At 36.7% G+C, this 22,686-nt stretch overlaps 1 protein-coding gene across 2 annotated transcripts in view; it reads right to left on the reverse strand.

Moving 5' to 3' along the window:
* Positions 1-130: 130 nt before the first annotated feature.
* Positions 131-22,686, reverse strand: part of kank4 (KN motif and ankyrin repeat domains 4) — a 56,196-nt gene continuing 33,640 nt past the window's right edge. For both annotated transcript variants that reach the window (XM_060867571.1, XM_060867572.1), the window contains exons 4-12: positions 17,699-17,775; positions 15,156-17,552; positions 13,718-13,811; positions 9,629-9,913; positions 7,248-7,332; positions 6,046-6,265; positions 5,770-5,912; positions 3,973-4,173; positions 131-3,039 (exon numbers count right to left, since the gene is read on the reverse strand). In XM_060867571.1, coding sequence (XP_060723554.1) covers positions 2,926-3,039; positions 3,973-4,173; positions 5,770-5,912; positions 6,046-6,265; positions 7,248-7,332; positions 9,629-9,913; positions 13,718-13,811; positions 15,156-17,552; positions 17,699-17,717 — 3,558 coding nt within the window. In that variant the 5' untranslated portion in view covers positions 17,718-17,775 and the 3' untranslated portion in view covers positions 131-2,925. The remainder of the gene's footprint in view (positions 3,040-3,972; positions 4,174-5,769; positions 5,913-6,045; positions 6,266-7,247; positions 7,333-9,628; positions 9,914-13,717; positions 13,812-15,155; positions 17,553-17,698; positions 17,776-22,686) is intronic.

Below are 22,686 nucleotides of genomic sequence, written 5' to 3' on the forward strand. Positions count from 1 at the left end.
GTGTGCTATAAATTTCTATTCATTTTTGTCCAATATGTAAACAAAAATAACTTTATAATACTGAGGTCACAAAGAAGCCGTGAGGAAGTAATCGGGCCCAAATGCATACACGCTATCTTTCGCACAACTGCAACTTTATTGAGAAGTATTGTTTTCATAAATGTTTAGAATATCACAAACACAGTATATATTTCAAATAATATTGTTATTAAATCGAGTATATTCACGTCACTATTGCATTTTCTCTGCGTCGTCCGTATAACTCTCCAGGTGCTGAAGCATTTATCAAAATAAACGTTCATTATTCTGTCATAGGCATTCAACATATACGTATAATGTGCTTTTGGCCTTTCCATTTTTCCTTCCCGCATAGAGTACTGCTATTCAGAGCACGAGTACAGATCAACTGAATCAAAGTCCATAATGCACTCGAATAAAAGCTTCACCCGGCGTAACAGTACAAGTGTTTACTTATATGTCGGATGCCAATTAGAGCCGACAAAGGTTCAGAAACAACCCTGTATATATAGATTATCATTTATTTATATTTCTTTTAGTAGAGCAAGAATATAAGGTAGGGAAAACATCACAGTCCTGGGACAGAGCATTTAGTTATATATCTAATACAATGGAGGAAAAAAACTTTAGCTGTTTGAAAAGTAAACAGAAAATGGATTAGTTTTTAGGTTCTTTCTGGGAAAAAAAACAAGATGTTTAAATTCTTGTACTGGAATCACTGGGATCAGAGGTCAGGACAGACATTGTTCTTAGAGAAATTAGTTAAAAAAAAATTGCCAGTGTATAAAAAAGATACTATATTCATACAAACATGTTTTAAAGACACATAAGCAAAACATATTGAATTTATAGATAATATATGAATACTCTATCCATAGATATAGCAGCTTGTAAAATATAGCATTTAAAATAAATAATTATTAGACTTTAGGGTCCAATGTAGAGCGCTTTTTATGATAAAGTACCACTTTCCTTCGTATTTGTATTTGTAGTCAAACAACATGATTTGTCCTTTTCTACGTATTTGGTTCACCCTGTGTGTCATCTCTGGATCATTTTCCAAGTTCACCCTCACAATATTAGACATTTGATACGTTATGTACAAGACCAAGGCTTCAATTTTATGTTAAAGTGCCTTTAAAGACTGTGTTAAAAATATCTGTTGAAATGATGTGTCACAGATGATGCTGTGAGACTCTGCTTCACTCAGTCACACCTAAAACTTTCCAAATAAAAGTCATCTTGGTATCTTTAGACACCACAGGATTTTCTTTTTCCGTATTGCCCAATAAATTGTCTTTAGTTTGTTTTTCTAAAGCTGGAAAATAGCTAATAAATGAGTCCATTTGTACATGTAGATGGTTTGATTTCTGATTGTCATCTTATAACATTTTGTTCACTGGATAGCAGTGCAACCAAAAAATAGACATTTTGTTCATTCTAATACGGCATCTAAGAAAATCTAATTGTACAAGAATCCAATTTTACACCAGTAAGAGACCTGATTCCCTAAAAATCAGATCAAATTTGCACAATTGAAAAGTCTAGCAGAAAGCTTCAACATTGCTTTCTCTGTTATTTATATCATTTCCAGGGTTATTATTATCATCTCAGCATTTAATACAACAGCATGCATTAAATACTTCATAGTGATGATCCTCGGATCTTATTCAATTCACGTCCAAGTGTTTGCTTCAGCAAATGATGGACATAAATGTTGTCAGGGGTGGAGAAATCTTACATGTATTAGCTAGACTCCATGGCAAGTAAATGTGGCCAAGTCACTTGACTAAAATTTGGGAGCTATAAAATATAAAATAAAAATCTACAATGAGTTAGTTATGTGCAAACAGATGCAATACAGAGAAATTAACATTTCTGCTCAGGCGTTTTGATATTAAAATAAAAAAAAAGAATCATATAAAGGACATTGTGATATATCGCTATAAAGAATATACCATTCTGGCTAGTCTTTAGCTGTTGTTGCTTTAGCTTCATTGTGTTTAACCACAAAGTGACTGCAGATTTATGTGTGTCTTTATTCTGCTAGTATTTGTCATTTATTCTTTAATGTTTCTGACTGGAAAGATTGTGTGTCATCCTTGCTTGCTAATTAATTTGGCTATAAAAGCCAGTGTATGAAGTGGGAAACAGAATATGGATTTTCCCACCAATACCTATTTAAATTCATTTAAATTTTTTTATGGAGCTTTTCTATATCACCTCGGCATATCCTGTTCTCAACATAAGCTCAACATAACTCATAATTATTTCAAACACCCGACCATAGAGTGTGAAGCGCATCACAGAGTCCAGCATTGCCCTAACGTTTTCTGTGTTCCGTCGCATTTTATTGGGTGAATGTATTTGGTATGGGAGCTATCCTGCCATTTTATTATCCTCATGCTAAAGAGAAAATAAACCTTTTACATTTTAACATGAAAAGCATTACCTGATAACCTTCTTGATGGAAGACACAATTTTGCTCATCAGGATATATTCAGACAGGCCTTGTATATTTCAAAGGAGAATTTAAAAAAAAAAAAAAAAAAAAAAAAAAAAAAGTATAGCAAGGTGCAATATAAAATAAATATAGTGTGTATCTGTTAGACTCTATAGTAACATTCATGTATAATGCTGTCTACTGTCTGCTGACAAAAATATAATACTACTTGAAAAACAGGACACAAGATGTAACAATGTACCATGCTTCATCCACATTAAGTTAAGAGCTTTGTTTAACTGCGCTTCAGAGAGCTGTAAATACTTGGCCTGTTGCTTATCCACATTGAGGAAAGTCCATTTTTGCTTTCCTGAATAAGTCTCACTGGTCAGTTTGTCTGGTTGAGGCAGCCAAAGGGTGAATGCAGGTACTGATGCTACTGCAGAGGAAGTGTACAAGCAACCTCAGAGAAGACTTGAAGTGTGTGAAGCTCCAGCTTTCTCAGCATGGGCCTTCAGAAGGTCGACTAGTTCAGAGTGGGAGAACTTGATGGCCAGAGACAGTGCAGTGTGCCCGTGCTACAAAGTAAAACATACATAGATATACACATTTATAAAACAACAGCAATTTTGATTCTGCGGAGCAAAACCGGGTCAATGTGCCTATTTTCAAAGAAGACTTTTAATCCTAATTACTCACTCACTCTCTCATTCATCTTCTACCGCTTATCCGAACTACCTCGGGTCACGGGGAGCCTGTGCCTATCTCAGGCGTCATCGGGCATCAAGGCAGGATACACCCTGGACGGAGTGCCAACCCATCACAGGGCACACACACACACTCATTCACTCACGCAATCACACACTAGGGACAATTTTCCAGAGATGCCAATCAACCTACCGTGCATGTCTTTGGACCGAGGGAGGAAACCCCCGAGGCACGGGGAGAACATGCAAACTCCACACACACAAGGCGGAGGCGGGAATCGAACCCCCAACCCTGGAGGTGTGAGGCGAACGTGCTAACCACTAAGCCACCGTGCCCCCTTAATCCTAATTACACTGTTAGAAATAAAAAGGTTCTTCAATGTTTAATGTTTTTTTGAATATACATGCAATACATAGAGACATGTGATCATGTGATCTTATTCTATTCTTTCATCATGTTTGTCTGTTTTCACCGTATAGTTCACTGCAATATCTAGAGAACTACATCTAAAGCTTAAAATTTTACACCTTGAACCAGCTGAGATAAAAGAAATAATTCTCGCCAAATGTTGTTGCTACTGGGTTTTGACCATGTGGTGGCAGTGTTGTATTTTTAAAAGCTCATAAGGAACCTTCAGATGTTTCATTTAATGTTTCCTCTAAAAGAAAAGAAAATTCGCTTTAGTAAATTGAGCTGCTGGCTGCACTGATCTCTCTCTCTCTCTCTCTCTCTCTCTCTCTCTCTCTCTCTCTCTCTCTCTCCGTGTGTGTGTGTGTGTGTGTGTGCGTGTGTTGATCACCTACTTTATCTTTCAGGCTAGTGTCACATTCTGTTCTGTCTAGCAGTAGTTTGGCTATCTCAGTGTGGCCATGTTCACAGGCACACATCAGCGCCGTGGAGCCATCTTGGTCCTGTGTGTTCACATCAGCATTACAGTTGAGAAGAACCTGGACCATCGCTGTGCGCGCATGACTAACTGCCAGCATCAGTGCTGTCTGACCAGACTATGAGGAAAAAAGAGTATTGTGGTTAAGAGAGAATCGTTTTTTATACATTTTTAAACATCTGCAGAAATCATGGTCAGGGCCACAGTCAGGGACACAGTAGTTACAGAGTTATCATTGTAGGGACACGGTAGTTACAGAGCTTAACACAAGAACAATGGACTCAAGTAAGGGATAAATTCTGGATGAGATTCTAGTTCCATAATTACTCTCACCAACCTACCAAACTGTATGCTTTTAGAAAGGAAAACTTGAGAACCCAGAAGACACAAGAAGACCATAAAACACACAAAAAACTGAGCTCAGGATTAAACCAGGGAACCAGAGACCAGGGCAATGCTACAACATTGTGACATCCCTTTTTAAGAACTTGCTTTGAAAAAAAAAAATGTTGCTATCAGGATAAACCTCAGCACTGTAAATGGAATAAAGGCTCTAGAGGGCAGGGAGGTTTTGGTGTAACACTTGTCCTACTGACACAGATGGAACTGTTTCTGAGGACTACGAGTGGCTGGCTAATCAAAATTATTACAGCACATTTAGTGACAGATATTAGTGAATTAGTGACGTGACATACGGCTAAGTATGGTGACATATACTCAGAACTCGTTCTCTGCATTTAACCCATCCAAAGTGCACACACACACACACAGCAGTGAACACACACACTGTGAACACACACCCGGAGCAGTGGGCAGCCAATTATGCTGCGGTGCCCGGGGAGCAGTTCAGGGGGGTTCGGTGCCTTTCTCAAGTCGTGGTATTGCCGGCCCGAGACTCAAACCCACAACCTTAGGGTTAGGAGTCAAACTTTCTAACCATTAGGCCACGACTCCCCCATTGATACAAAGCTAATTTTACAGAAATTTAGATCCTACTGAGTAAGCAAGAGGTCACGGTGACAAAGTGACGCGGTGACTCAAAAGGGAACCCCTTCTCTTCTGGGTGTCACCGGATTGTGGGATTATAAATCTTTACTGTACACAGGTGTAAGAGAGTATAGTCAAGCAATATTGTGTGTTAAAGGGATGTGCAGTCTGAGAATATTTTGTATTAAACCCCTGGGACGCAGAACACAGAACAGTCTTAATGATCACAGCAACAGTTTTTAGGTACGAATTTACAGTATCCAGGCTGGATGCATGTTTTTTACGGAAGTGCAAATCTTTGGGGTATTCATGCAGAGTCACGAGTGCAAGGTCCAAGCAGAAGTAAAACATTAAGATGAATCAGTCAGCTCACAAGGTACTGTAAATTGTTGATTCTTTTAAGAACAATATGTATACAGAAACACTTTGTTAGCTGGAGAGACAAACATATTCCAGTATTTTCTTTTAGGAATCTCCTATCCTGAATAATACTAGTACTAAACTCTAGAAAGAATTCTTATCGGAAAGCAGAAAGAGTCCAAGCTGATGACTTCATGAATTTATGTTATGATCATTAATAGAATTTCTACATGACAGCATGAGCTGTGTTTGTGTATGTGTGTGTTAAAGTACTAGTCTAACTTAATTTTTAGACTACACTGTGTGTATTTTTGGAGTACGGGTCATTTGTACCTACTGGAAACAAATAATACAAGTATGTACCTACCTGGCCTGCCTGGGCGTTGATGTTGCCCAGGCTCAGTAGGTGCTGGGACACCTCCATGTCCTCGGGTCCTTCTGCTGCTGTCAAAGCTGCCAACATGATCGCCGTGTAGCCGGCTTTATTCTGATGATCCACCTCACAAAGCCCTTAGGAACATTATACATAAAACATGCAAGAACATTTTCATACAACACTAAATAAAGGTAGAAAAAGGGAGATAATGGGCCATAGAGGTGAGCCATTATTAGAATGGTGTTTAAAATTGATGCTTCATCTCACCAGTGTCCAACAGGAGCTTGACTACTTGGAAGTTGGAGTGGGAGACACTGTAGTGTAGGGCCATGTTGCCGTTGCCATCAGCCAGGTTTACTATATAGCGCAGGAGAGTGGGGGTGTGATTTCCAACTTCTCTCAGATACAGAGTGACCGTATCTGCCTGGGACTCTTTCTGACTGGATACACGGAACCATTCCTGATAAAGCACCATCAGAACCTGCCTCTAAAATTGAGAGACACCACAGAAGCAGTCAATATTCTCTTCTCATTGATGACTGTTTTACTGTATAATGACATTTTATTGAAATCTCCTCTTTGCTCTTTTTGGGTTTTCTTTTTGCATCGACAACAACAATTTTAATCATCTTAATAAGACATTTTCATTCAGTATAAACAATTTAATTATCATTGCAATTGAGTGTGAGATATCTTTGCCTCTTTACATTGAATTTTAGTGGCTGAAGATTTTAGATTTGCATTTATTTGCCCCTATTAGGCTAGGTAAAAACATTTTAAAAACATATGAAGCTCTGAGTGTCTACTTTCATATGAGTTATTAACCATTACTGGGGACTGTGAAATGACAAAAAGAAAAAACAATGCTGAACATGGACACAACCAAAACAAGCCAAAATTCACTTTTTTGCTCTCTGGGAAAAAAGGCTTTAAAAAAAAAAGTGAGAAAAAGAAAAAGTGACTTTAGCCCAAGTGTTATTCATAAGTCAGATGAAACTTATGCACATGGGCAGAGTTTCCTGTGAACAGAGATGTGTCTCAAACAAGGAGCAATATTAAAGTCAGTGTAAATGTGTGATGTTTTAGATGTAACCACAGTGTGCCGATTCATGCTATGGGCTATATGATATAAATCTCTATTTGAGGATAATATTACATATGTTAATATGGCACTATTTACAGGTATCATCCTTTTTAAAATCCACAAAAAAAGTTTTTTTGACACAATGGAAATTTCATTTGAATAATAATTGGAGACATTGCTTATCTCCGAAGAACCATTATTTTTGGTTTAAATTATGATCAACAAAAAAAGTTTCTTAACAGGAGAACACTGGATAAACAACAATATTGGCATTATTTTAATACTTTAACATATTATACTTAATCAATTTCACATCATTCAATAAAATACACATAGACATAGACAAGTGTCATTTTAACTGTATCCAAACAATTGGATTTCTTACCATATCTTTGCTTGGTGCAGAAACTTCTGCCATTCGATCCTTTAGGTAGTGACAAGCTGCCATGAAGTTTTTATCTACAAGTTCACTGCAAGAACACAATCAACAGCTCAGTAGTAATTAAAATAAGACACTCACAATAAGTCCAATGTTCTACACAAGTCTCTGTTAGTTAGTGAATAAAGCTTGTGATAATCTTTTGATGAAATAAATACAGAAAGTAGTAATACATGTAAAACGCATGTTCAGACTGGATTGTGAGGATACAATTATAGAATAATACAATAAATGAAATATTTTTATACGATAAATAAAAATCTGTATACAAATTAGGGTGTTAAGACTTACTTATTACTTATTTATATTAAGACGTATATTACTTATATTACTTGTTTATTGTTACTATTATTATAATAATGCCATGCATCAGCATTACAGTCAAAATATTAAAACTCAACCATCAGAGCAACTTTTATGTAAAGCTGAGCCTATTATATACCCTTACTGAAGAATCACACACATTTCACATGTGATCAGGTGAATGCGGTGTGGTTAAAGGTGATGAACATACTGTACAATGTAAATATACCGGGAAAAAAAAGGAAAAAAGAAAGAAAAAAAAAGAAAAAGAAAAAAAAGAAAACATACTGTAAAAAAAAAAATATATAAAGTAAAAAAAAAGAAAATATAAAGTAAAAAAAAAAGAAAATATACTGTAAAAAAAAGAAAAGTAAATATACTGTAACATAAAAAAAGGAAATGTACAATATTTGAAATAATAATGATTTTTGTGAGAAAAACAATTCTGAAATTAAACCAAATGATCTATATGTGAAAAATGATCATGTATAAATAAAATTAAACTGTGATTTTTGCATTTTTGCAAATTTGCATTATACGCTTATGAACATGTGAAGGTTGGGTGACTTATAAGGGTATTTTAATATAGATACCGTTACATTAAAAAAAATATCTAATAAAAACAGAAAGCCTGAAATCAAGAATACAGTATGTGCTGTGGATTATGTTAACCACCTCTCAGGATGCTGTCTAGCACATGCTCTATTTAGCGCACGTCTTCCTCTTTAGAGCTGTGATTTATGTTTAGAACAGAATTCCAGACATCCATATGCTCATCTCCTCTCTGCTAGAACTATATGTGGCTTCCTGGCTTATTGAGCTTGTTCTCATGAGTAAGTTTATTAAACCTGTCACTCAGCATTTGTCTGCTTTCTATCTCTCGGCTGAAGATTGGTAAGACAATGGCCAGGATTGTGTGTAAGAAAACGGGTAAGCCTACATGCTGTTAATATGCATCAACACACACGACATACAAGTTATGAACCTAGAAAGACTCTGTGGAGTCTCATTCAGAAATCTGTATGAATATACGTATATACAAACATATTTTGTAAGTGAAATAATCTACCTCAAGTCAGAGGTGACTATAAAGATAAATTCACATAATTAAAATCTGAAATGATCGAGCTCACACAGTCACAATACTGTGTATGTTCATATATATATATATATATATATATATATATATATATATAAAACTGTAATATCTCAGCATCTTCTCTAAGTGGAAGATGGAATGTGTATGATGGCTGTATTTGAGGGCGTGTGTGTGATTAATAGGACTTTTATTATAGTAAATGACTAGTAATAGGAATAGTCATAATACCTTAATATTAATACAGAATATTAATATAAACGTAAGCATATAATAAATTTAATACAAACACTTACTAAAATAAATGAAACTATTCATTTTTTATTTTTATTAGTAATGTTTTCTTGTTTTGAATATAAAAGTCTTTTATATAATATAAAGTACAAGATATATATTAAAAATGTATATTAGACTTAAAACTAACTGAACCTGAAGGAAGTTTGTGGAGTCAACATTCTTGTTCATAAATGTTTGTGTGAGTATTCTACATACTATGGATTATACATGTTTAGCAAACTTATGAAAAACAATTCATGGAACAGAATAATGGACAAAAAAAGATAATATAATGTGATCGAGTTAGTTCAGCCATTATGAGCAAAAAATATCTCATCTGATGATCATCATTAGTGAAATGAGCAGTGATTTTTCTGATGATATCTTAATGTGACACATCAAATGATATCTGGATGACACAAGGAAAGTGATTTTCATTATTATTATTATTATTATTATTATTATTATTATTTATTTTTATTATTATTATTATTATTATTATTATTATTATTATTGGGCTTCATTCCCTTTGCATGAAACTGATCAAGCTCTGTGCATCCTAGAAGCACAATGTTATGTATAGTACGCATCTGTGTTTTTCAGACTTGGCTTAACTTGAGTTCTCTTTTTTCTCCTGGCCCCTCTTTCGCACCTGCTGGGCTGCTCCTCCTGGGGATCAACACCAGTTTGGAGGTCTTTAGGATCCACAGAACCCTGGGACCCCCCTGCCTGAGCTTCTTCAGCCTGCTCCCCAGCAGTAGCAGCCTCTTTCTCCTCCTCTGGGGCCACTCCACGTTCCTCTCCCCGTTCCTCCGTCTCCAAGTTATCCACCTCCTCCTCCACCTCCTCCTCCACCTCCTTCTCCTTCTCTTTCTCCTTCTCCCTTTCGTCCTCATTCTCCTCCCCACTGGACTCCTCACTGGAGGTTGTCTCATAGCTGAACAACACAGACAGCCTTGGTTATCGATGTCACTCTATTAAGGTTAACTGGCTTATACGAGTAATCGGCAAGCCTAGCAGCTATGGAACAGAATGACAACAAGTAACAGATAGAAACCATTACAGACAATCTGGTTTATTGAGTCTAACTTCCACATGTTCATGTATGCATTTCAATAAAAGTACTTTTATTTATTGAAGTTTTACAATGCGTAAAACAGAACATAATGAAAAGTAGGCTGCTATGAATGTACAAAGGAAATGTGTGTGTGTGTGTGTGACCGTGTGTATGTTTGTGTGTCTGTGTGTATAGGTGTGGTGTGTGTGTCTGTGTGTGTATATGTGTGTATGTGTAAGAGAGAGAGTATGATTCTAATCTGTGTTATAACCTAGTTAAGAAACCCAGCCCTTTCATTAAAATCATATCAGGAAGCAAGTAATTCCCATAATTCCACAATGAACACAGTGAAGTGCTGTGCTCATGTATTTGCCAGGTTTAATTGTTGCAAAAGTAATTTCACATCCAATACATAAAAATGTCACTGTGCAGTAGATAATAATTTAAAAATTAAAACTTTATTTTTTAATATTTATGAAAAACTGGCTTTCTGTTGCAGTTTATACAAATCAACTAATCCAAAGGCAAGTATGGTATTTTTCCCATGAGGCAGTATAAGCATGAACTTTTGCATTATAGTATTAGTATCTAATATTTAGTATTTAACACTTCACAGCAGATATTTACTGTATTCACATATATGCATGTTATATCAAATGGATTTTCTTTCTTCTTCATCCTCATCCTACTAAACTATTAACCACTTTCTTTATAAAATAAACTAAATTGAACTAAAAGCCTTATTTTCCACTCCAATATCACATTATAGAACAACAACATGTAGACAAGATCATATGTAGAAAATGTACAGTTTTTAATTTTATAAATCCCTGATAAAGCTGTATAATATATTTTGCTTTAAAGAAGGATAGAGTTCAAACAAACTAGTAACGTTCCTCTTTGACTGGAATATAGACTTCATTTCATTGCTGTAGTGTTTTTTATGAGATACCTTTTTTTTGGGGGGGGGGGGGGGGCATTATTACTGTAATAATAATAATAACATCTATAACTTGCTGACAGTTTTTTGATCAGAGAAACAAAGCTGTGTATAGAAACCTCATACTAACTGAGCTGTGGTTATCTGAATGTCATTCTGTGCTGTTTTGTTTGCCTGGATCATAGCTGCATGGTTAAATTCTGAAATTACTAGCTGTCATCTCTAACAACAGTCCTGCCAGACTCCTCTTAAGATAATCCTAGCTGATCTTCTACAGGCTTTAGAATTTAGAATCTATCACCTCTATACCAGGATAGCAGTAATTGCTTCATCTGCAATGCCATGTAATATTATTACCACTATTACCAGCAGGTTCATTTGGAATTAATGCATATAAATGGATGTTTATTTAGTTTTATTTAGGGTTAAATTTAGAGCCCTGGATGCCAATTATGTTTTATGTCGAGCTCTACAGCAGACTGTTTCCTTTTCCGAGAGGATCCCAAGTTCAACCCATTTTAAAAGTCAATAGCCATAAACTATCCCCCTATATATATATATACTACTACTACTACAGCAAAAAGGCACCACAAGGCACAGTCATTACCACTTGAAATTAACTCATGAATCACCAAATCCATAAGTAAATGTAAATTTATACACTAATATGCACGATATAGCAATGTCAACTACTGACAACAGTTGTAAGTAGAACATTTTTTGTTTTCTAGAATGAATACTGTCCTAAAGTTGTAACAAACATAAAATCATCTGCTAAACATGTAAGCAGATGAGCACTGAAAGCCACCTTGGCATCAGTTCTACAAGTGTCTGGAACTGTACCGGAGCACTGAACAGAGTTTTATTTTCAGATGGTGTTTTGATGATGGTGGTGAAGAGTGCCCCAGAACCGTCCAGCCGTGTTAAATTGGGTTGAGATATCTCAGCTGACTCAACATCCCTCCTCTGCTGTTCCAGAGACCTGTAGAATCTGTACCAGAGCTCAGTAAATCTGATCTGATAGCTTGAGGTAGCCCATTACTTTACTGAAACACTGAAAAATTTTATTATTATTTATTTATTTATTTATTTTTATTATTATTTGTTGCTAGTTTGTAGTGATTTATATAGAACAGTAAACAATGAATAAGTGAGTAAGGGAGTGATTGCAAACAGAAGATGACTGTACAGGATGATCAACTATTAGATCTGCTCTATCAGGGTAATTATATTACTGCTGAGTCACGGGCAAACACAGCTGAGATACAGCCTCCTCCAGCACTGACCTGATCCCAAATGCAAAGAGCCGTTTGTTATTGCTGAGGTTTATCCACTTTTCACACATAGCTCTTCATCTACATCACCAGAAGCAAACAAAACTGACATCTTCAAGGCCTCTAGTTCTACCTGGTCTTTGGGGTGATGGATGAAATAAGGAAAGTGGGAATAGTTAAGACAAAGCCGATTTAATTTGATTGATGAAAATGACATTGACCTTTTTGGACACAAAGATGAAAATATGACATTAGCCTTCATGGCAAAATAAGCAGTGACATGTTTATTCATACAAGCCTGATTATATATGCACTGCACTTCCATCTGCATTAGTGGACATGAGGTTATGTATAGTTAATTGTTTGTACAATGACTTGGCTTATTTAGAACAATATATTTGCTCTCAGAAAAAAATAAATCAGTATTTCTCAGCAATTTGAATTTATCCAAATTAGCACATGGTGAACTTTTAAGCTCAAAACTAAACCAGTAAACCTTTCTTAGATCTAATAGCATTTTTCAGGTTTGTGCATGTACAGACTGTACAATCATACATTGTTTTTCTTGGGTATCAGTTAAAATATTATTTTGACACAGCACAAGGTCTAGGTGCTTTAGATATACAAGGACAAAGGGCAAAACAAAATATTTATAATAAGGACCATTCGTTAAGTAGTTAATAATCAATTTCAATCAACTTAACTATCACATGAACCTGATCAGGAAAAATCAGGTGTAGTTTAATGAGGTAAAAGACAGAGTAACCATGAATTAGTAATGAGAAAATCTGTAGAAACCGTATCCCTAAATAAGGAATTAAACAAATCCATAACTTATCCATACTTTTGCAAATACAAAACAACCATCAAGTTCTAGAATGTAAAATCAGCATCTCTGCTGCAAATAAACTTCACTGTACTCAACATCATTGTTTTGCCAGAATTTAGAAGGAAAACATTTCTATTTATCTACAATTATATGTCTTTGTCACCATTATCCACTGGAACAGCTGTATTGCTGCTTATATCCAACATGTTTAAAAATTATCTGTTGAAGAACCTGTATAAAACGTATTGTTGTGGGACAATATGCTGTATTTTTTATACAGAAAATCTTAAAAGTCTTATAAAAAAAATCTTATAGTCTTAATGCAAAAAAATCTGTCTATTAAGCACTTGTCTAAACTGACCATGTTTATAAACCTGTTCATTAGAAGTTAATTTAAAAAAAAAAAAACATTGCCAGTTGCAGCAAATGGAGCACTTATAGCCAACAATACCAATATGGAAACCCATCACTGACTCATTTTTTCACCATCACAATTGTATTGAGTTTAGCGTGGCTTTTTTGATAAATCCCCTTATTAATTATACAGCAGAACAAGCATCTGGACCAATTAAATCAATAATTCTATTCTCTTGCTTTAAGATTCTCATACATTTAGCATAAGCAAAAAAAAAATTGTTTACCCTCCATTTACGCCAACAAATTTCAGGTTTTTCTTGGCTCCTCCGGTCCTTTGCTTGTCAGAACAGTCATTCTTCTTCATGATAGATTTGAGGCCTGGAAAGGGAATATGAAATGTGGTCAGTTTCATCTCCACCATATTCTACAATTTAGAATATCACTGCTCTAAGAAGTATGGTTTATTGTAAGATGCATGCTTGTAAATTCTTATTATAATGTTCATTAAAAATAAAAAATAAAAGTTAATTGCCCCATGGCTTTCTTTGTGCATTTTGTAGGGTCAGTTAAAAATCGAAATAGGCATCAGGCTTCTTTTTACAAATAAACCCACATATATCTATATAAAACTTAATAAAAATATTACATAACCAAAACCTTGCAGCAGCATGTTTGCTATCACTGTATACATGTGCATTTAGAATTCCTACTCAACCTCTTTAATGACAACATTATATGTGATTAAATTGATATTCTATTCACTATTCAGGAGAATATAAGGTCTCTTAATAGTTACATTTTCTGAGAAAAAGCAGACTTTAAAAGCTTAACATCTTTCTGAAGACATGGTATGTATGGCTAAGTTTGCTTGCTACAGATCATTCATTGGGTAAAAAAATAAACCATCAAGAAATATATTAGTTATGTGTTTAGTTGCCCATGGTGTAGCTTGATCAGCAGTTCAAAAAGTTGCACTGGATGGCTTCATGTGTCTTGAAGGAAGCATGTACAAGCCTTCACACTCTCTGGTTGACAGAGCTTATATGACATGGAGAAAGCAAGCTAAACAGTGGGAATTGGCAAATGAGCAAATTTTGAGAAATCAGAACTAATCCCTGAGCTGACGCTGGGAAAACAGTACCATATGCACTGTATCAGCCATTAATCTTAGTGAAGTCCCCCATTCACAGCTCTGTAAATTTTAAATTCCACTGAAATACTAATAATCTATTGTGGGTGACCAATGATTTGAAAACAAAATGCAGCTGTTTGAGGATTATAAGCCAGTGCTCCATTGATTTGTCACTAGTCATGATAAATTGCGCAGTGTTTGCATTGCCCCATTAAACTCCAAAGGTTTGTTATTGCAAATGTTGTCCTGCCCCTTCAAAATCCATGGTCACAAGCTACTGCTGGAAAGCACAAAAATGTACAGAACAGGTGTACTCCGAGACAAGGGTTGGGAAAATATGATCTATAATTTCTTGCGATTGGATGGTTATTCCAACGAATCCCAGGGTTACCTGAGAGCCATTGCTAGGTGTCCTCCTCAGCTATGCTTATATATATGTCTTTCTCTTTTGGATAAAATCATCTGCCAAGTGTATAAATGTTAATGTGTGGAAGTACGTAGTGCACCAGTTAATAGAGTGTTGGCCATTACTATTTTCAACACCAGTGTGTCTAGCATGTTTGTGGGTGATTAATGTAATGGGACTATACCTGATTGCTTTGCTGCACTTCCTTTTTGAACAGGAGAATAGAAGGCTGAAAGTGCACTAAGTGAGCCTCGGAGGTGACTTTGGATAGAGCTTATCTTTGAGACTGGCTGTTTTTGAGAGCCCTCTGCTTTTGGTTCCTGGCTCCCACTCCCCAGGCTGGCCCACTGTTCATTGAGGAGACCTTGGATCCGAGTGACAACCTGGCCTATGGCTGCAGGTGAGGCTGAAGCTTCAGCAGGTCTCTGAGGTTGAGGCTGAATGTCTTGTCCTAGAGGTTGCTTTTGGTCTTGCTGCAATGGTTCATCTGTGCTAGTATCTGGTTTTATGGTTTCGGTTACCACCGTAACATTCTCTACTAATTCTTTTTCCCAAACCATGGTCTTGACATTTAGTTTATCTTTGGGTACTGTCCCAACCAAATCATCTTCAGTCTTTTCTACGATAACATACTCTTCAGCCACATCAGTCTCAATGACCATGCTTTCATTCATTTTCTCCTTATTTACATCATCTCTGTCTACAATGTATGCAGGTAATTCTTCTGCAGGTTCAAGTTCTTTTCTTTCTTTGACATTTATGCCATTTTTATACTCATCTGTTTCAACTGCCTGGTCACATGTTTCAATTTCCACACCAACAACTTTTTCAGATGTCATCACCTGTGCTAAGACTTCAATTTCTCGCGTCTCAACTATATTTGTTTGAGTACTACTACAAATTAGGTCAGGTTCTTTGATAGTGTCAACTGGCTGAAGGTCAATATCTGTTAGGACTTCTTTTTCTAGCACATGCTTGCTATCAGTATTGACTGATGCCTCACAAGTACTAATGTGCTGAGGAAATGGCTCAGTCTCTTTTGGAACCTTCAGCTCTTGCTCTACACTGTCTTCAATGGGTTCTTTTACTTTTTCACTTAGCTCCTGAATTGTTACATCCTTTTGTCTATTCTCTTCCCTCTGTACACTCAGTAGGGAGTTTGTTGTTTCTAGGTCACAGCTGACCTGCCGTAATCTTTCCTCCAACGTCTTCACTTTTTCTTGGAGTTCTTGGATAGTGAGAACATCCTGTTCATTTATTGTTGAGGCCATTTTTTCCTTTTCACCAAACTGATCAATTGTTTCTGTTTTTTCAGTTTTATCTCGGGACACTGCGGCTTCAGATTTATCTCCTTTTTCTTCTGTTATGGAGAACCCTAATGTTAGGTCAGAGTCCTTTTTTTCTGGCTTTTCCTCTTGTTCTTCTAATCCATGTTCCGAAATCCCTGTTCCAAAAGATACTTCAGTCCCATTCTCAGGTTCTTCCGACATTTTCTCAGATCCTTCTGAATCAGTTGGACTTTCAACTTTATCAATGAGTATCACTGGAATAGAGACCACACATATAGTTGGTCCTTCTGCCAAAGCTGTACAAGTTTGCGGCTCTTCAATTTTCTGGGCTAGCTTATCTACATTTGCCTCTATTTCTGGAATTTTAGCATGACTGTCACTCACAGTATCCTGGGGAAGGGATGGACCCTCTTGCTGTTTTGTTGCAGAAGGAAGGTTAGTACTTTCTTGGGATTCCTGTTGGGTTTTTTCACTTGGCTCCTTCTCTGACAGACTCTTGACATGAGACTGTGTTTGAATTCTCTGAATAAGTTGTTGCTTCTCTTCTCTTAGGGAGCAAATCTGAGCCTTTAACTCGGGGATTGTCCTGACCTGCTCCTCTAGTTCCCGCACCCTTTTCAGTGCTGCTGTTATCTGTTGATGCAGACTGGCCCTGTCTTGAGGAATACTCCCTCTTCTGTCACTACCATCCACAGGGCGAAATAGTTTTTCAGTCGAGCCATTCTGTGATTTACCGCTCTGCTCTTCGGTAGCATCAGAAGCTTTTCTTTGCGGCACATTAACAGGCATGCTGGATGCCCGAAACAAGTGTGGCCTCACATTAAGGCTCAGAGAAGACTGATGGTCCTGGGAAGCCTGAATATGGGCCTGCTCCACAGTTTTGAGGGAAGAGAGGTAGCTGCTACCTTGTACATTTGATTGAGCAGCAGGGGTGCTTTGGCTGCTACTGCTGCTAGCATTGTCAGTGCTGGCTCTGAAATCAAAAAGTTGCTGTACCTCAGTTACACGCGACTTGGGTTTGGACCCCAGGGTGGAGGTGTTGGACCATGTGTCTTTAGCTACAGGTCTTGCACCATGTCCAGGAAGGCTGAAATTGCGTGGCAGTGTGCTATATTTTGGCCCCCTGTTCTTTCTCTGTATATGCACTCTCTTGATGGTATTACCCTTCTCAATGTCATCAACATATTTTAAGAAGTCCAGATCCAGATGAAAGCCATAGGGGGTCTCCACAGAATATGGCAGCTGTTTCCTCTGTCCCCCACTCTCAGAAGCCTTGGTGGAAAAGCCATTTGCTGAAATACAAATCCAGACACCTTTAGGAGTTTTGACTGTAATCAGGATAAATTTTATTTTTGTAATCAGGATAAATTTTTAATCAGAATAAATTCTAATTAGGTAATTACATTAATAGTATCTTTATAAAAAAAACAGTTCTTACCACTTTTCTTGTCCATCATTTGTGTGTTTCAGTGTCATCGACTCTCCGTCTCTCTTTCTGTTCCAAATGTTAGCAGACTGTGGAAAGAGGAATAAAGCACCTTATCAAACAAAGCACAAACATGTGGCTTTCAGAGACATTTACTTCCTTTAATAAATGTGTGTGTAAAATCTAGCAGAATAAGAAAAAGTATTTAGTTTAAAAGAATGTAGTTGTTTAGTTACTCCTTTTAGATCTTATATATGAGGCTCTTCTCTACAAAAAAAGTTTGTGTCATAAAAATATTATAACAACACATGTCAAACGACAAGGCCATCGATCAGAAACATTTAAAATAGTAATATATAAATATAATCAGACGTGAAAGGACAAGATCAGAAAATAATGTAATGATTGCGCCTGTGGTTTTGATTTAATTACAAATATAATCAAAAAAAGAAGAAGAAGTAGAAGACTGAAGAATGGATCTAACTTGGAAGGAATTTTTGTGCATTTCCAAAGCAAATGATAAATCTCAGAATCATATTTTAATGAAACATATTAGCATTGCAATTATTAATGTGTCCAGTGTGAAGTGGGAGTTCCATTACAGCCCTGAAGATTTTGTATAATGAAACAAATTATGACGCATCGACATGTGAAGATCATTTCTTGTGAAAACTGCTGTAAAATAACAACAGTGAAAATCCTGAAGGCATGTTACCATCTGTGCTCATGAAAGATAGAATTCATGCCGATTCTGCACATGGGACTGATTTTGATTTTTACAGTCTGAGCCAGAGGCTTGAAATTTAACCAGAAGATCTGATCATTTTTGGGGAAAGAGATTTTAATCAAAAGTACAAAAGAGTGATGACTCACAAAATGGATCCTGACCCGAGGCCATTGATGTAGATATCAATCAGTTCAAGTCCCTATCGAATTTTACCATTCACACCATTATTCATAACCTATTCATAACCTTTGTCTATATATAAACTATTGCTTATATAATCTATTAAAATTTTCATATGATTTCTCTCAACAGTTATTGACAAAGGTGACGAGTCTACTCTTTAGAATGGAACATATAAGCATAGAAATATAAGCTGTGTTTGGTTTTTGTTATGCTACAATTTAACTGAGAGGCCAAACACTCTCAGAAATCTTCCTGAGTGCCAAAAAAGCACTACAGGATGCCAATGCTGCAGCTGGTGAGCGGGCTATCAATCAACCTAGCAACATAATGTTCTTGCACTCCAACCAAACATCTTGAAAGAAAAGCTGATTGAATTCTCAGCTTTTAGCCTACCAGCTGTAAATCATAACGCAACAGAAAAAAATAGTTCCCACAAGTAACAACACCAACATCTTTAGTGGTAGTGGTGAAGAGCAACTGCTCAAACTGGAAAGATTACAATGCCAATGGAAATACTTTGGGAACGAAGGTGAAAATGAAGAGAATTTATTAAATGTATTATTATGGAAAGATGTGTCTTATTAATAGAATACATGTGACTAATGTGACTAATTGAAGTGATCTTCACTGTTTTCTTCTTGACCCACAATGCCATAAGATGCTCTTGTAGTTTTTTGTTGTTGTTGTTTTTTAGGAGCTATCACAGGAAACAAGAAATTACATGTAATCGCTAATGTAACTGCATTAGCAATGTCATCATATGACGTCACCAATACAGACAACCAATAACCTCTCAGAATCAGGAAAACTAAACTACAGCATCAACCAACAAAACCGCAGCTAAAACACCACCTTTATTTCAGTGTAAACATTCATACATTGTAAATGACAACAACTGTCTTAAGTATTGTTAATTAGAATAAACATTTTATAATTATCATGACTTTGCTGGAGGCAAATTCTGAAGTAATGCGATTATGAAGTTGATTGATGGCTAAATTGCCATGTTCCTACACACTGCAACAAGCGTTAAAAACGTACAGGGAAAAATCTGCTAATGGAGCTTTCAGAAGGGAAAAGTGATCACCATTGACACACACATCACACACACACACACACACAGTGTTTTTAGCTGAAGTTGGACTCTAGACCCCACCCACCACCCATGGTCAATTACCAGCACCAATGTTCAGTATTTGCTGTTTAATTAAATACTGAGAGAGAGAGAGAGAGAGAGAGAGAGAGAGAGAGAGAGAGAGTGTGAAAGAGAGAGAGTGTGTGTGTGTGTGTGTGAGAGAGAGAGAGAGAGAGAGAGAGAGTGTGAAAGAGAGAGTGTGTGTGTGTGTGTGTGTGTGAGAGAGAGAGAGAGAGAGAGCATACAAATATGCAGGTATGGAAAGGAAATACCTTAATGATGAGGCCTGTGCATGGCCTTCTGTCAACTTCACATTGAGGAAGCAAATTTAGTTCATCAGCTGAAATCTAATTACTACATCATCTGAAGCCTGTGTATCTTTATTATACTGTGGATGACGTATCCCACAGGCCCACATATGAACCACTGTATATATTCAATGAGAAAGACATTTGTTTTTCGGCACAGATGAAATTGAATTAAAATAATGAATAGAAAAATAGAGGAAGTGAGAGAGGGGAGAATTTAAATTGGCTTGCATTACACACACACACACACACACACACACACACACACACACACAAAGACACAGACACACATATGCACTTGCATCTGCAGGTCTACAAGCTTAGCAGCTGCAACACTGACCACTCATCCATTCTGTTAAATCATGGAGAAGAAACAGATTCATTCAGCAACACAAAAGCAACAAACAGAAACTCCCCAATGCCTGTGATCAGTGTTTACCTTACTGTGACCCTGATTCTGCTCTGAATAATCATGCATGCTTGATTTCCAGAGAATGTCAAACAAAAACTACCTTCATTAACTTCTGCTGTGTGGTAAAATAGCCAACTACAAAATAGGTCTATTAAATCATCGTGCAATTTTACCAGAAAAACACACATGGTCATAATATTAGTCTTGAGAATTCTTTGGGTTTTCCCCTCAAAGACTTTAAGTAAAAACTTGCACAGTGTTGTAAATATAAACCTTTCAGACAGACAGAACCAAAGATTTTTAAACATTTTTACATTTAACACCTCTACACTATTAATCTTTGCCACTGCCTTAATCATGATTTTCTCAGCAATCTGGGAAATCCTTTTTATTGCTGATGTGACTGATCAGTCAAGTCATGTCAAGTCAAGTCCAGTCAAGTCATTTCAACTATACACACAGTACACAGTGAAATAAAACAACGTTTCTCCAGTACCATGGTGCTACAAAAAAAAAACACATAATGCTACATAAAACAAGGCAAAAACCACACAGAGCAAAGGACTTAAGACCCAGCCACATAAAGTGCAACATGTGCAACCTAGTGCAACAGTGTGAGACAAGGACAGTGCAAACAGTCAATACAAGACAAATACACAAAGTACACAGAACAGCGCTGACCAGTGTGCATACTGTATTATAAAGTACATTGTGCAACAATTACAAACATATACAAACTTATGTAGCAGCAGTTAAATAATGCATTGAAATGTGTTGAGTGAGAGATTAAGACACCTGTACAGTCCAGTGTAGTTCACACAGTTGGGTGTGAATGTGTGAGTTCAGTATAATTCAGTTCTGCTTGTTGAGAAGTCTGATGGCTTGGGGGAAGGAGGAGGAACTATTGCACAGTCTGGTTGTGAGGGCCCGAATGCTATAATACCATTTTTCCAGATGGCAGTGGAGTGAAAAGTGTGTGTGAGGGGTGTGTGGGGTCATCCACAATGCTGTTTGTGGAAGACCCCATTCATCCACATTCATAAGTCATCATTTCTGCAAAAATGATTCAAAATATAACTAGATTTGTAAAGTTCATCGCGACACACTTTGATGTTGGCTTTGATGGTGCAAGTATTCGCAAAGGCCGGTGCTTTTCGAAGGCGAGTGGACATAAGGGTCAGTGTTACTTTTGGAGGCAAGTGAACAGAAAGATAGGGTGCAAAACATTTGGAGGCAAGTGGAGACGAGCATGTGACGTCATCCGAATACTCCTTAGGAAGTTACCCTCATTTGGCTGATTGTTTATATATATCACATGCCCATGTTGTGCAAAATTTTTTATTTTCAAGTGACATCACGTGACATCATGTGACATCATCAGAATACCTGTGAGGAAGTTCCCCTCATTGTTCTGAGTGTTTTGATATGTCACATGTCCATGTTGTAAAAAGTTTTTTGATTTTGCATATTTTGGGGGCGGGGTTGAGGCACAACCGGAAGGCCAGTCGGTACACCAATTTAAACCTTTGTTCAGAGTATCACCCTAAAGGAGCTGGCCGAGTTTGGTGTAGATAGTTCAAAAGGTTGCCGAGTTATAAACGTCCAAATTTTATAATGGGAGTCTGTGGGCAAAAAGGCCATTTGAGACCCGGTACCGGAAGTACCGGTACACGTATCGCTTAGAAAAGTAATAGCAACACAGTTCAGACCAGGGTCTACAACATAGCCGAATTTGGTGCATGTGGCTCGAAAGCCCTAGGCCGCATTACATTTTATAAATTCTTGTCTAAGCTTAAATAGGAAAACAGAATGTTGGCTTCTACAAAGCCAACATAATAAAATCATTTTAGATCAGTACCTCAGTTTTAACCAAAATAACATGTAAATGTTATTTCTTTGTTATATTAATCATCTTCTCTATACTATCAAAATTTTCTTCAAAGATCATGTTGTTTATGGAGCCGGTTTAAGAAACGCAGTGGTGAAAGCAGTCAGTCTGCTCAAAGGTGACTAAAACCTTGTGATTTCCTCACATTCTAATTATCAGGCTTTGATCAAGTTTGTTGGATAGCTACGTGCCATATCGGAAACCAACACATTAGGCTCGTGAGTTCAGTCATGAGTTCATGATCCTGCAGCATATAAAATGCAGTTTTATCCTATTTCACTTTTTTAGGGATAACCTGATTTTAAAGTATTATAGATTTTATAGGAAATATGTTTTAATTCAGGCAA

Source organism: Tachysurus vachellii, chromosome 4, assembly GCF_030014155.1.
Source record: "Tachysurus vachellii isolate PV-2020 chromosome 4, HZAU_Pvac_v1, whole genome shotgun sequence".
Classification (NCBI taxonomy): domain Eukaryota; kingdom Metazoa; phylum Chordata; class Actinopteri; order Siluriformes; family Bagridae; genus Tachysurus; species Tachysurus vachellii.